The sequence below is a fragment of the Portunus trituberculatus genome, chromosome 13 (genome assembly GCF_017591435.1).
Source record: "Portunus trituberculatus isolate SZX2019 chromosome 13, ASM1759143v1, whole genome shotgun sequence".
In the NCBI taxonomy this organism is placed as follows: Eukaryota; Metazoa; Arthropoda; class Malacostraca; order Decapoda; family Portunidae; genus Portunus; species Portunus trituberculatus.
The window spans coordinates 1,717,098-1,732,677 of NC_059267.1; the positions used below are offsets into that span (position 1 = coordinate 1,717,098).

Sequence of the window (15,580 nt, forward strand, 5' to 3'; positions counted from 1 at the left end):
GTGCCGGCTGGTGTGGGCGTGCGTGGGCGTGCGTGTGGCTCGGTAAGTGTGTGTATACCATGTTTTGCAAGTTTTCCTCTATTTTTTATAACGCCGTCTTTATTATTTTCTTGTTGCATTCTTCCTTTCGTCTTTCTTATCTATTTTTCCGTCATTTTCGTTTTTTTTTTTTTTTTGTTAATCTTTTCGTTAATCACCTCAACCATCAGCTTCCTCCTCCTCCTCCTCCTCCTCCTCCATCATTGCCCTAATTAGTTTCCTCCTTTCCTCTTCTTCGTTGTCTTTATTCCCTCCTTTCATGCATCTTGGTTCTCTCTCTTTACTCTTGTCATCATCATCTCCCTCCTTTCCTTGTCTTCTTCCCCTCGTCCTCTTCCTTCTCGTCTTGTTACGTTTTCTTTATGTTCATTCCTCGTGTTTAGTATCCTCCTCCTCCTCCTCCTCTTCCTCCACCTCCTTTTCCTCCTCCACTTCCACCTCCTTTTCCTCTTCCTCCACCTCCTCCTCCACCTCCTCCTCCACCTCCTTTTCCTCCTCCACCTCCTCCTCCACCTCCTTTTCCTCCTCCACCTCCACCTCCTCCTCCACTTCCTTTTCCTCCTCCACCTCCACCTCCTTTTCCTCCTCCTCCTCCTCCACCTCACCTCCTCCTCCTCCTCCACCTCCTTTTCCTCCTCCTCCTCCTCCTCCTCCTCCTCCTCCTCCTCCTCCTCCTCCTCCTCTTCCTCCTCGTCGTAGTGAAAGGTGAGAGGAGTAATTCGTTAATGAGTTGGGCTGAATGGAACACTGCTGGAGAGAGAGAGAGAGAGAGAGAGAGAGAGAGAGAGAGAGAGAGAACTTGAAGAAAAAAGAAGTAAAGGAATATCGTTGTATCCCAAGTATATTTACGAAGCTTCCTACTCTCTCTCTCTCTCTCTCTCTCTCTCTCTCTCCAGTTGGTCGAGTGTGCGAGGTCAGAAATTAAGTTTTTGGTGCATTTTATGAATTTGTGTTGCTGTGGTGTGTTGTTTTGTGCTGTGTTGTGTAGCGACGGGGTGGAGGGAGGGGTGGAAGGGTGGAGGGTGGATGGGAGTGAGGGAGTGAGGGGGGAGGGAGGGAGGGAGACAAAGAAAAATAGGATTATTAATATTACTCCTGTTTGAGAGAGAGAGAGAGAGAGAGAGAGAGAGAGAGAGAGAGAGAGAGAGAATTAAAGGTTTTCTGTTCGTTTTCTTTTCTCTTTGTTTGAGTTTCGTCTCGTATTCTGTGTGGATTTATTAGTGTTTAATGTTAATTGTTTTTTCACAATTTTACGTATTTTCGTTTTTTTTTTCTACGTTTTTATTCTACGTGTTTAAATTTCTTTTTTTTTACGTTTTTTTACGTTTTTTTTTCTACGTGTTTTTTTACGTTTTTTTCTACGTATTTTTTTGGTTTTTCTACGTTTTTTTACGTTTTTTTTTCTACGTGTTTTTTTTTTCTACGTGTTTTTTTTCTGTGCTTTTTTTTTCTACGTGTTTTTCTGTTTTTCTATGATTTTTTTTTCTATTTTCCTACGTTTTTTTTTTTTACGCGTTTCTAATACTTTCCTGTTTTTCCTCTTAGTGTTTTTTTTCTAATATAGTGTTTTTTTCGTGTTTTTTTTTTTGTGTGTATTTTCGTGCGCTTCTAATATGTTCGTGTTTTTTTTTTTGTATTGTTTTTCCTCCGTTTTTTTTTTTTTTTTTTTTTGTATGTTCATGTTTCGTATTTTGGTGTTTTTCCTTTTCGTGGTTTTTTCGTATTTTGTTTTTCCCATTTTTCATGTATTTTATTGCATTTTGTGTTTTTCCTATTTTCATGTGTTTTTCGTATTTTCATGTATTTTTTTCGCATTATCGTATGTTGTTCGTAGTTTCGTGTACGTGAAGGTGAAGTAAAGAAAACGCACCAGTTCCGTCCTTCCTTCCTTTGTAACATGATGACAAATGGGCCGCCGTGGTACCGTGGATCCGTGCGTGCTTTGGGGTCCGAGGGGTCTCCAAGCGCACGGGTTCGAATCCTGTCTACGGTCTGAGTGTAGGTTGGGCTTCCTCACTCGGGGCAACGATTTCCTAGCGGGTGGGCATTGAAATAGGAGGTAACCTTAATAAGTATCCCCTTTAGCCCATAAATTCCCGTGAAAAGCCCACATGGTATAAAAAAAAAAAAAAAAGAATGCTGCAATGAGATTCTAGCGCATCAAAGAACTATTTATTCAGAAAGACCAAAAAAAGCTCCATTATCTCGTGTTGCCTGACTGTTTTCATTTAGCAACGGTGAAGAGGGAAAAAAATATAGATAAAAATAGATAATAGGGATTTTCAACTACGTAGGCATCTTATTTATTTATTTATTTTCATTTATTTATTTATTTTCGTTTATATATTTTTTTTCTATTTCTTTTTTTTCTTTATGTAGACTTAGATATTGTGATTCTAACTACACATCCCTACTACTGCCCATTAATTTTCAGCCCTCCATAGACCCTTCCTAACATCAATAAAATGAAATCGTGTAATCAAACCCCAAGACTCAAGGTAGAAATGAGTTCCAGACAGTACTGAAGGGGTTAAGGAACGGTACAGGAAGCTAAAAAAAAAAAAAAAAAAACTACATTTGTTATATATCAATACGACGATGGAGAAAAAAAACAATATGAAGGTTCTACTCGTCGCCTCTTCATCACAGAGACACACTACGTTGATGTAATTCCTCTTAAGTATAGGATTTAAATCTCACACCATGCTCCATTATTCACTGTTTGGCAGCGAGGGCAAGAGAGAGGGAGTGTGAGAGGGAGAGGGAAAGAGAGGGAGAGGGAAAGGGAAGGAGAGAGAAAGAGAGGGAAGGAGAGGGAGAGGGAAGGAAAGGACAAGAGAGAGGGAAAGAGAAAGAGAGGAAAAGGGAAAGGGAGAGAGAGGGAGAGAGTGGGACAAAGGGAGAGAAGTGTGTATGTGGACGGGGGAGAGAAGGGAGAAAAATGGAAAGTGCAAATCATAGTGTTCTGTACGTGTTATTTAGTATTGAAAGCCCTTTTTTATAATTCACGACTAATAGTATGTCATTTAGCGAAGGAGTGGAGGGGAGGAGGGAGGGATGGATGGAGGGAGGGAGACAAAGGGAAAAAGAAATTACTATTACTCATGTATCAGAGAGAGAGAGAGAGAGAGAGAGAGAGAGAGACTACAAGCAATACCCTCTGAAAAGACAATTTCTAGCGATAACCGTCAAAGTAGAGAGAGAATAGCAAGCGATGACCTACAGAAATAATTATATAAACTTTATCCGCCCACAAATTAGAAGAAAAATGCCGAGAACCCACAAAATGAACGAATCGAAGAAAACTTACGAGCGATTTCACTCAAAAAATAGAACTAAAATTAGAAGCAGCGAGAGAGAGAGAGAGAGAGAGAGAGAGAGAGAGAGAGAGAGAGAGAGAGAGGGATGGGTGAAAGAAAGGAAAAGAAAACTAATAAATACCATAAATAAAACGAATAACAACAGAAAATAGACCGAAAAAAGACAAGAAAAAAATATCACACAAAAAAACACAAATCTAAACTAGAAAAACAAAGAAAAACACACAAAAAAACAATATCAAAACAAAAAAGGAGAGAACAAGAAAAATTTAAGAAACAAAAAACACAAACCTAAATTAGAAAAACAAAAAAACAAAAAACAATATCAAAACAAAAGAAAAAAGGAGAAAAACAAGAAAAAATGTAAGAAACACAAAAAACACAAACCTAAACTAGAAAAACACAAATAAAAACACAAAAAAACATCGAAAAAAATTAAAAACCTGAACTAGAAAAACACAAAAACAAAAAAAAAAAAAATAAATAAATAAATAAAGCCTTGAAGTCTGTAAAGCAAGCCTGGTCTGGTCTGGTCATGAAAAGCGAGGCAATGGTGAGGCGATGGCAGTAATTGAACAGCGAGAGCGCGATGGACTGCCCGGCGTGCGATCCTATACAATTAATCGCTTATGGTCGTTTAACACGCGAGGCAGAGCGACAGAAGCATTACCACACGCCCGCTCCGCCTGACAACCCTCGTGAAACCCTGGACGAGATATGGGCGGGCTGGAGCGTGCATGGGTGGGTGGGTGGGTGAGTTACAGGGGTAGGTGTAAGAGTGAATAAAAGGTATGTTATGGGTGGGTTTAGTAAGTTGGTTTATAGACGATATGTGTGTGTGTGTGTGTGTGTGTGTGGATTGGTGGAAGTGTGTGGGTGTGTGGATAAGTGGATAGAAGCTTTGTGGGTACTGAATAAAGGTGGACAGATGTGTATGGATGGGTGGAAGGCAAGTTTAGTTAGTGTGTGTGTGTGTGTGTGTGTGTGTGTGTGTGAAAGTTTACCAAGTGTGTGGGTTTGTACTCGTAGAAAAGAGTGCGAGGTGTGTGTGGGTATGAGTGGGTGGGTGGAGAGAAGAGGAGTGCATAAAAAGTACATTATGGGTGGATTTAGTAAGTTGGTTTATAGACTAGAGTGTGTGTGGATTTGTGGAAGTGTGTGGGTGTGCAAGTGTGTGGATGCGTGCGTGGAAATCTTTGTGGATACAGGAAAAGAATGGAGAGAGGTGTGTGGGTGGCTAGAGGGCAAGTTTAGAAAGTTTAGCAAGTGCGTATGGATTGGCAGGAGTGTGTGGGTGTGCATGTCTGTGGATGCGAGGAGAGCAACTTTGTGGGTACAGAATAAGGATGGACTGATGTGTATGGATGGATGGAAGGCAAGTTTGTGTGGATGGACGAGTAGGTAACGTGACAGATAGGCGTGAGTGGACGGTGGAACAGACTGGTGCCACTGGACGGGTGATGGGGAGCGGATTAGGCACTTGTCCGTATATTTAGTGCATGAGTTTGAGAGAATAAAAAAAATGAATGAATAAAAAAATAAACGCGAAAAAGATCCGTAGTGTTAAAAGAATGACGGTGATATACGCTCAAATGATAAAAGATAAACAAGCAAATAAATACAAATAAATGAGTAATTTGTAAAGTAATGGAGAGAAATAAATAAGAGTGAATATTACATAGAAGAAAAAAATACTTGGTGAATATGAGAGGAAAAAAGGAGGAAAAATTAATGGAGTAATGGAAATAATAAATAAATGAGTGAATATTGCATAGAGAGAAAAATACGTGTAGAATGTGTAATGGAGAGAAATGAATAAGTGAATATTACATAGAGGAAAAAAAATACTTAGTGAATATTAAAAAAAAGGAGGAAAATTTTCAGTAATGGAAATAATAAATGAGTGAATATTGCATAGAGGGGAAAAAATAACTTGAGTGGATATGAAAATAGAAAAAAAAAGGGAGGAGAATAACATTGCATGCCGTATTAAGAATAAATAAATGGCAGCTACTGTGGATGAAAAGTATTAAAAGATAGACCAAAAAATGAAATGTTGTGTAAAGTAAGGTGGATAAAAGGTTGAGTGAATCTGAGGGAAAAAGAGGGTCAAAATATGTATTGTTGGTCGAATAAGTGATGACATTGTATGGGTAAAGGAAAAAAGTGTATGGCAGGAAAGGAAAATGAATAGCAAGGAAACAACGGAGAAGAAAAATGAAGGAGAGGGAGAAGCCTTGTATTTTGTATTTAAAGGGATGAAACTAAAAAAAAATAATACATGAAAAAGAAAAGAAAAAAAAAGTAACATGGATAACTAGAAGCTTGTATAATATTTCGGAGATGAAACAAAAAAAAATACAGTAAAAAAGAGAAACTAACATAGATAAATGAAATGTGTTTGTGAGAGGGAGAAAAGAAAAACATGGATAACTAGAAGCTTTTATAATATTTCGAAGATGAAACGAAAAAAGATATGACCAGTAAAACAATTAAACGAACATAGATAAATTAAAAGTGTGTTAGTGAGAGAAAGAAGAAAAATAAAAAAAAAAGATCCACTGCTCATATTTCTTTTTCATAATCACGCATAACTTTTAAAGAACTCATTTTTACTAGGCTCATTTTTACTAGGCTCGCAACCCTCCAGTACCATGACACGCTTTCATATTCATTCTGGTTACTATTTGGTGATTTTGCACAGCTTCAGAAACTCATGTGGTCATTAAAATAGCGAAAACTCTGGCTATTAATCTTCTGACCTCCATAGACCCTTAATAATGTCAATAAAATAGTCTAATCATACACAAAACTCGTGGTAAAAATGCGTTCCTGTACTGAAGGGGTTAAACTCGTATTTCTGTATTTTAACATTGATTGAATTAACACCATATTCTCCTTCTTTATATTCATGCAAACGATTTATTACAGTGAACTAAATGCCACCAAAAGACGACCATTGCAGTGAAAAGAAAATGTGATCATGGTACGAGTATATTATGCGAAAGATTATTATGAACTCAAAATGTTGTTAAGGTACGGGTGAATTTTGCGAGATTATTACTAACTCGGAAAATAAGAATATAACGTTGATGTTTTTTGGTGAGGGAAAAGAAAACGTGTTGTTTCAAAAGGGATGACAGGAGGCAAGGATAAAAGAAATGGTATGAAGAGGAAAACAAAGACAGCTTCTCGACGGGGGGAAAAATAACTGAAAATAGAAAAATAGCTGAAAATTAATAAAAAAAAAATGAGTAGATAAACCGTTACTGAACCTATATGTATAATTAATAGTCTGAAGTTCTGAAGTGAGTTAGGTAAATACATCATAATGGAGGAAGTAGAAGTGAAAATAAGAACAAATACACTATACAATATAAAAGAAAAGGCAAGTTTGTGATCTGAGGTGTCGTAGATAAAGACTTGAAGGAAAAAGAATTGTAAATACGTCATAATGGAGGAAATAGAAATAAAAATAATAAATGCACGATATAAGATAAAAAGAAAAAGTAGGTTTGTGGTCTGAAATGTGGTAGATAAACACTTGAAGGAAAAAGAATGGGGGGGAAAAAAAAGGTAGATTGAGAAGTAAGATGGACAGTTGTGGGAAGGGAGAAAGTGAGAGCAGCTAGGCTGGTAAAGTGAAATAAGATTGACAGTTCCTGGTTAAAAAGAAACGGAAAAATAGAGGTGAAAAAGAAAGTTAGTGGCCTATGAGGTGAGAACAGTAAGAAGTTCCTGGAAAGAGAGAAGAGCGTTTGATTGTGTGTGAAATAAGATTGACATTGTACCAAGAAAAAGTAAATAGGGGGGAAAAGGCAAGTTGAGAAGGAGAGAAGGAATGGGGAGTAGTTTATTGCGCGTGAAATAACATTGATCATTCGAAGAAAATAAATGGAAAGAAAAAAACACTTTGTAGGTTGTGAATCAAGACCGTCGCTAGAAACAGAAAACTAGTTAAAATAAGTTTCCAATATCTTGAATCGGACAGACAGACAGACAAGTAGAAAGCAAGTAGAATAAAAAAAAAATGGAGAAAAAAAACGATATACATAGAAAATTAGATAATATAGTCAGAGAAGAGAACATAGCCAATACAGAAAACAAAGAAAAGGTGGAAAACACAGAACAGAAAAATAAGAAAAAAAGTTCATAGCATAACGCAAAGTAGGATGAATAGTTTAATTCCAGAAAAAAAAAAATACGAAAGCTGGGTCACCACTAGTTAATGAATCGGCAGCGTGTAGGTGTGAAGCGTCTTGAATCGGACAGACAGACAAGTAGAAAGCAAATGAAAGAAAAATTTAGGAAAACAAAAAATCTACATAGAAAAACAGATAATAATAGGAAAAAGAGAACATAATCAGGGCAGAAAACAGGGAAAAGGTGGAAATACAGTACAGGAAATAAGACAAAAAAAATTAGTAGTATAAGTTTAATAGTTTAGTTCCAGAAAAATAATAGAAAACGAAAGCTCGGTTATAGTCTAGATATCGGCAGCGTGTAGGTGTGAAGCGAGGCGAGGCGTAGCGAGACATGGTGAGGCGAGGCAGGGACGTGAATTGTGTAAACACTTGGCGAGGCGGACAGGTGCGGGGTGGAGCGGGGGAAGTGTGGCCTGTGGGAGGAAGAAGCAGGACAAAGTGGGCGAGTGTTGGTGTCCAGGAAAATAAAGAGTCAGCGAATCCCGTATTTAGAAAACGGTTTGTTGATATTACCACTATTTTCAAAGGCCACAGAGATGATTGACCAGGTTCTCGTGTTTTTTCGTTTTTTTTTTTTTAGATAATAATATAGAAATCTAGTATATCTCTCACTAAAACCATGAAAACATCCTTACAAACCCGTGTACCTTCAACTATATAAAGCATTTTCAAATTAGTCGAGGTGCGGCGCAAGACCATTTCAGAATATGGATACAAGTGAGGGAGGAGGAGGAGGAGGAGAAGAAGAAGAGGAGGAGGAGGAGAAGAAGAAGAGGAGGAGGAGGTGGAGGAGAAGAAGAGGAGGAGGAGGAAGGGGGGTAAAAAGAAGCGGTCCCGTGAGACAAAACACAAATTAACAAAGCGAGTGAAAAATCTGCAATTGTTGAGCTAAACGGGACGATCATTTGTTTAAACGAAGCTTCACCAACATTAAGGACTCTCTCTCTCTCTCTCTCTCTCTCTCTCTCTCTCTCTCTCTCTCTCTCAGTTTGTTTTTTTCAAAGCAGGGCTGTGAATAATGAAGTCACGCGGGGGGAGGGGGGGGTTGTATAATGCAAGAACACTGTGCATTGAATACTTAATACCCGGAGCCGCGTACTGAGCCTGGTAATATGATAATAATTAGTTTAGTTAAGTAGATAAGCTGCCTATTGGATTTTCCCCGTGTCCTTAAGAGCGTGTAATGCGTCCCGTGTCACTCGCACTGCGGGGGGGAAGGAGGGATGAAGGGAGAGAGGGGTGATGGGGACGGGGATGGTGAGGGGCTACTAGGAAGAGAGAGAGAGAGAGAGAGAGAGATGAGAGGCAAGGAGAGGGAGAAAAGGGTGAGGTGAGAGGGGATGGCGAGGGGTGACTAGTGAGAGGGGGTAGTGAGAGGCAACTAGGAAGACGAAGAGGAAGAGGGAGAGAGTCGGAGGTTGATTACGTGAAGTAACTAAGAGAGAGAGAGAGAGAGAGAGAGAGAGAGAGAGAGAGCGTAAAGGGTTAGAGGTTGATTGTGAGGTTAGAGGGAAGCATGTGTGTGGTTCTCTATCAACATACTTTCACTTTTTTATTTACTTTTTATTTATTTTTTTCTTTGTCGGCAGAATGATTCATAAGCCAGCACTGAAAAATGCTTTGCTCCCTCACCCCAACAATTTCCCAAGGCTACAGGGATGATTTGCCGGGTTCTCAAGAGTATTTCTCGTGTAAATAATGTAAGTCTTGTTAATCTGTCACTAGAATACCAGAAGCACGTGGAAAATATACGTCACTTCAACTAAAGGCTTTTGAAAGTAGTGGAGTTGTGGGGCAGAAGTGTCTCAGAAAATAGGTCATAGTTCTGTGCTTAGCCTGGGTGGTGTGGAGGTTTGTGTCGAACTTTGAAGAGTTAGGATGCCAAGGAATAGGTGCTTGGAAGAGACGATTGGAAGAAATTCTCTCTCTCTCTCTCTCTCTCTCTCTCTCAGGATGAAAAGAGCATGAATGTGTTACTCATTTATTTTACACAGGTTGCAACAAGGGCCATACTTTCCATTAACAAAGGAATAAGATAGACTGCCAGAAGGGCGCTCAATCATCCAGTTTGCACTTGATAACTGGTGAGTTGTTGTGACACTTGGAATGGTTGAATGAGACTCTGACACGCCTAAATTATGCACAAATTAACAAGGTTTGAATGACACGCATCATGTTTGTCCCTTAGGTTAACTTGATCAGTCACGGGTTGGCACAGAACTGTGGAACTGAGGAGCTACATAGACAGGAGGGGAACACTGGGCTCAGACTCTGCTGCAATGGTACACTTCAGTTATTTGGTCAAGCTTCAGGTACATTCTCCAATCAGTGTTCATACCTGCACCACTCAAGGTATTTTATACAGAAGAAATTAGCTGCCTAAGTTAGCTAAATGAAGACCAAGGCCATGTTGAGGACTTGCACTGGGTACAGACCTGCCACACTGTGTCCTTCTGAGACTAAATGGAAGAAACGGCATCAATTAACACTAGTGAACTTGTGTAACGTTCAACTTTACAAAAGAGAACACTACATAACCAAACATTTCCCCTCGCTGCACACTACCACTCATAAATGCAACCAAGCAGGAACAAGTCACAGAACACAACACAACCATTGGCTGGCAACACAGCACGGCGCACTAACACAAACACCACACCACACTCGTCACTCTGCATCTCAACCAACATTGTCCTTTCCAAATTGCCACATTAAGATACACATCAACAATGATCCAGTACTGGTCTAACAACCTCCACCTGCTGGGAGAAACACATTGAGCTGAGAAACACACTTGACTCACTGCCAAGTCACTGCCAACACACACAAGGTATCTTGTGTGTGTGGCTGTGTCCCAAACCTCTCCCCCTCTCCTTCAAGACACTGCTCTACAGGAGTCATAGGCACTACACACTACATAATACTTCCAAACTATCTTATCTTGCAAGGCCGTCTCGTCTTCACTGTAATGCTAAAACACGATGTAGTAGTTCAACTTTTCCACACTGCACTTCAACTGTTACACTACATCTTAGGAATCACTTGAATCCACACTACTTATGGACTTAACTCTTAAACATTTACCTTGTGCATCACAATCACAAAGGAGTACCACTGAAAAAAAGGGCAAGGCACAATGTCATGTTTTCTTTTTACTGTTACTATATTTCTCTCATGAAACACAAACCTCGCGTGTCACAGTTACAACTTGACGTTCCGACTCGAGAATAAACACGTCACACCTTTCACAACCTTCTGCACTACTACTGCACATCAGCACTACACCACATGTCCCTTCCCTCATGCACTCCTTACACATTCCATTACATTCTTCATTCATCTGCTTTGAGGCACTAGTCACATGTTACTTAGCAGGATGAAAATAAATCTGAGTACTTCATATCGACTCTCCCTCGCTTAGTGATACGGTGCAAGGCTTAACACACAGCATAAGATCTCACAAGAGGTTCTCAAAGCCTTCCTAATAAAGTTCACTACATTACGAGTATTTGTCTAATCACTAACAGTAAAAATTACACTAACACTGGAATACATAACACAGGTAAATGTAATGACAGTGCAGTACTTAACTAAGATTCACAGGGATGACTCATTTACATTAGTAACATTTGCACAGGAATGGTAACTTGTCAAGGTGTGCGTTTCTACATGGCACGGTGCACTGACAGGGAAATGTGAGCAAACAAACCATCATCTCACAGTTTCCATCATGTCTTCATTGCCTCACAATCAAGCGTAGTGTTAGGAAAAAATAGCATCATTGATTTTACATTATTAAAAACCATTAAGTGAAAGAAATCAGCCATAAGATAGTGTATTTCATCAAAGCCCATTGTAAAAAGTGTGAATTTGAATGAGTGTGGTGAGAAGCATAGGATAAAGCAGGAGTAATTTGTTTGATCAGTTGTTCACTCTAAACAATTGAAACATGAAGGAATATAGTACACTAAAAGAAAACGTGGGATAAAGGAAACTTAATTCACTAGTTTATCAGTAGTGCACACTGGAAGAGGCAACAGTTGAGATATTGATAATAAAACAACCATTTCATTCTGTATAGACAAGTGAAAAAAAAAAGTATAGATAAGTGAACTTAGCATATACCATTTCATTCCAAGTTTGTTCTCACCACCAACACTCACAATTGATAAAGGAAGATTCATTACAATACAACTCGGGCAAGACGGAGAATTCTTAACTTCCATTACAATAAAACTCAGGCAAGACGAGAGAATTCTTAACTATTTCACTGTTGTCTTTTATAATTTGAAGAAAACTATATAGATGATTGACTGACTGGCTACTACTATATTGATGCAGGTATTGCAGAAAAGTGTGGCAAAGCAAATTAGTTACTGCTTGTGTGTCTATAACTATATCCTGTTCTTTAGTGTTAATAAAGCAAAGATTAATCCCTTCAGTACAGGGACACATTTTTACCTTGAGATTTGTGTACAATTAAACCATTTTATTGACATTAGGAAGGGTCTATGGAGGTAAGAAGATTAATGGCCACAGTCTTCACTATTTTAATCCCCCCACATGAGTTTCTAAGGCTGTATAAAAGCACCAAATAGTAACCAGAATGAATATGGAAACACATCATGGTACTGAAGGAATTAAGCAGCAAACAGCAACTTAGAGCAACAATTAAGCCTGAAGAAGGAAAAAAAAATAGAAAAGCGTGAATATTGAAGAAGAAAGCAAGCCTGATGAATGTGGGAAATAAGCCAGAATACTAAGAATTAAGATAAAAAACACAGGAAAGTCAGCAGAATTGAGAAAAACTAGGAAGAGAAAAGGAATACATAATGAAACCCAAATAATCAGAAGAATGCAAAGGAAAATAAGGTAAAATAAGAGATTGGCATAAAGTACAGAGAAAATATAAGGAGGCAGAGTAAAAATATCACATTCCACAATAGATAGATATGGAAGGGATAAAGTTAAAAGTTTGGGTTGATATGAAAGATGCAAATACCACAATCACACCAAATAAACTCTCATATACATGGACAGCAAATTTCACAGTTGACGGCAATTGGCAGAACATTAGATAGGTACTTTTTACATCAATAGAGGGAGAGAGTTCATGAATAATCCGGTTTAAGTGGTCAAGTCCCTTAGAAGAAAAAGTAATTGAGGACTCACTGAGGACTCATTAGGTCAGAATTACATCTAGTACAGAAATCTTTGGTATTCCCATCAGGCTGAGGAGAGCTGATGGATGCAAGGATAAAGAAAGGGAAACACTCATTGCAAGGATAAAGAAAGGGGAAACACTCATTAAGGACTAGCTGGGGGTTAGAATGGGGCGCTTAATTAACAGGCAGAACTTCATAAGCCTCTGCCAATGTGATATATTTCTCTGTATGATGCTTACTCATACACACAATATACATATTCTTACTTATTCTTATGCTCATACACACACTTCTTCCTCTGCATACAAATATACTCTTATTTATTCTTACACTGGTATACACACTTCTTTTTCACACAAATATACATACTCTTACTTATTCCTATACACACACTTCTTCCTCTTCACACACACAATATACATACTCTTACTTATTCTTATACTCATACAGTATACATTCTCTATTTCCTTTCAAATATACACACACTCACTTTCTCGATTCCTTTGTCTCACACATACAAGCAGAATAAATAACTTCTAAAATATCAAATCTGACCAACCGCCACAAAAAACGAAGCACTTAATCTCTTTACGACCAAGAATAGTTTCGGTGGTTCAAGGGAAGACAAAATGCAGGTTACAGAATTCCTGGGTACTTAATGGCAACTTTGTATGTGATTATTGTTGAGAGAGGATATATATATATATATCAGTGACACATGGGTTGTTTATAGACTCTTTGTGTAGATGTGTGGTGAAATTATTGTAAAGGTTTCTTGCAGGAGACTATATAGAGTAGTGATGAAGATACAACTACAGTAAAGGGTTTATTGAAGACTGACAGCGGTGAAAAAGGAAATAAGCATCTGGAGACAGATACTTCATGTAGATCTTGATTTGTAATCACTACATCACAGATTCTCTGTGTTCTATGAGTAATAGACCAAATTTGAATGCAGAATTTAAATTTAAAACTCGAAATAGCTTGCAATGAATAGAATAAATTTAATTCCCTAATCTATTGGTTCCTAATTTTATGGGAATTAAAGGAGTGAAGCTCATCCATAAGCCAGCATTCACTCACAGTTAATATGCCTGTAGGCTGGGAAAGACTGAAGAAAAAATAGACTTAGGAAATGTACCATAGGAAAACACTTGTTAAACTCAACACTTAACAGCATTATCCAAAGGGAATCCTGTAAGGTAACCCAACATAGAGACGAGTCCAGACACCATTAGCTACCTGCCAATGACACAACACCTGCATCCTCCTCAGCAGGGGAAGACACACGGACACACAACACGTCTAACTTAACTGACGAAGCTGCCCAGTAATACAGATAAGAGAGCCACACATAAGTACTCACTCAACAAAAGGTACTCACTCATACCTTATAAATTAACACATGCCACCAATCCTCTTACATTCTTATTCTAATAGCTCGCTTGTGAACGTTTTATATTCAGTCACACATGATCAGAGCTTTACAATGTGAGAATCTATAGCATAAGCCACTTTATTTTGCATCTGTGAGGTCATGTAGAGTCTGGATGTTGCTACCTTCTCTTCTTACTTCTCATTACTCAACTTGCTTCCTTTACTGTGTGTTTTCATGTTTTAATTCAACTCACAGGTTATAGTTTTATTGTCTTTCATATTCATTTCTTATCAATCATTGTTTATTCACTGTATTGCCTTGCTTATGATTCTCTCTTTAAGTCAGTAGTCATGGTTCACATCACTCCAGTTGTAAGTCATGTGTTCTTACAGCTACTTTACATTTAGTTTTATTTCATGCCTCATTGTTTTCACCTGAGAGGCTTCACACTTTGCACAACACTAAGTAATGACAGTTTGTATTCACACCCAGGGCTGCTTTTTTTCCAGTTACTTCATGTAAAGTTTGAGTTGTGTAATTAGAATACAAATGATCTTTCCCACCTAAACACTCCTATTTCTTAGTTAAGCTTTCTTCACTTTAAGCTTTTCTCAGTCAGTACATGAATACAACTAAGTCTTCACTTCTAGTTTTGCCAGAGTTTACTTGTCTTACATTTACATTCACAGATGCTGCTTCGTCATAGCAACTTAACAACAAACTGGCAGAGCTGCAGTGCCCGTCCTGGCAGCATCAGCACACAGGGCCGCTAGCAGTCCTCCTCCCGGTCTGACTTGTCCGAGAGAGTCACCTCCGCTATGTCTGCCATGGTTGGAGGCTGCAGGGAGGAGACAATCTTGGCGGGCATCTCCTGCACCACCGGGTTGGTGGTTTCGCACAGATCCTCAAACTGCTGCTTCAGGATGCGCGACGCCTCATTGTACACCTGCAGGAAAGGCCACCAGGTAAGTGTGATCTTGTCCTTGCATGGACTCAAATCATTCAGGATTTGCAGAGACAATAGTATTTACCGCTAGAGAGGAGATTCAACACACTGGACATTGGCATCTTGGTATCAACATGTTGTGTACCACATCCATTTAATATATACAGACTAGTATCCTCCATAGCCTTCCTATTATTCTTCTCTTCATCAAGCAACAACCCCTGCCATAACTGTTTCCCATACTTTATTTCACAGCAAGTGATGGTCCGTCTCACATTACCTCGGTGAACACCATGTCCATGAAGAGTTCCTGGATGAAGCGTCGCGCTGTCAGCCGGTAATTGTAGGAGGCAAGGATCTGACAGATCTCAGCATAGAGGCAGACGTCTTTGAAACCTCCAGGCCAACGCTGCTTCAGTGTGAGCAGTCCTGTCAGGCCACAGCGTGGTTAGTGATGCACAACACATTTGAATATTCAAGTCTTTAGTACTCAAGGAGTCTTGCATTTTACAATATTTTTCTTCTTC

The 15,580-nt window shown here is 38.8% G+C and overlaps 1 protein-coding gene and 1 long non-coding RNA gene across 4 annotated transcripts in view; one reads left to right on the forward strand and one right to left on the reverse strand.

Annotated features, from left to right (window-relative positions):
* The window catches only part of LOC123503044, an 18,115-nt gene continuing 2,535 nt past the window's right edge, over window positions 1-15,580 (forward strand). For 2 of the 3 annotated variants that reach the window (XR_006674288.1, XR_006674289.1), the window contains exons 1-5: window positions 3-42; window positions 9,154-9,264; window positions 9,559-9,648; window positions 14,797-15,072; window positions 15,309-15,500. This is a non-coding gene — a long non-coding RNA (uncharacterized LOC123503044). Of the gene's footprint in view, window positions 43-9,153; window positions 9,265-9,558; window positions 9,649-14,796; window positions 15,073-15,308; window positions 15,501-15,580 lie in introns of all 3 variants that reach the window. The other variant, XR_006674290.1, reaches the window with a different exon arrangement.
* Window positions 9,533-15,580, reverse strand: part of LOC123503043 (rapamycin-insensitive companion of mTOR-like) — a 21,442-nt gene continuing 15,394 nt past the window's right edge. Inside the window, 2 exon segments of the mRNA XM_045252437.1 lie at window positions 9,533-15,053; window positions 15,334-15,482. Coding sequence (XP_045108372.1) covers window positions 14,877-15,053; window positions 15,334-15,482 — 326 coding nt within the window. The 3' untranslated portion in view covers window positions 9,533-14,876.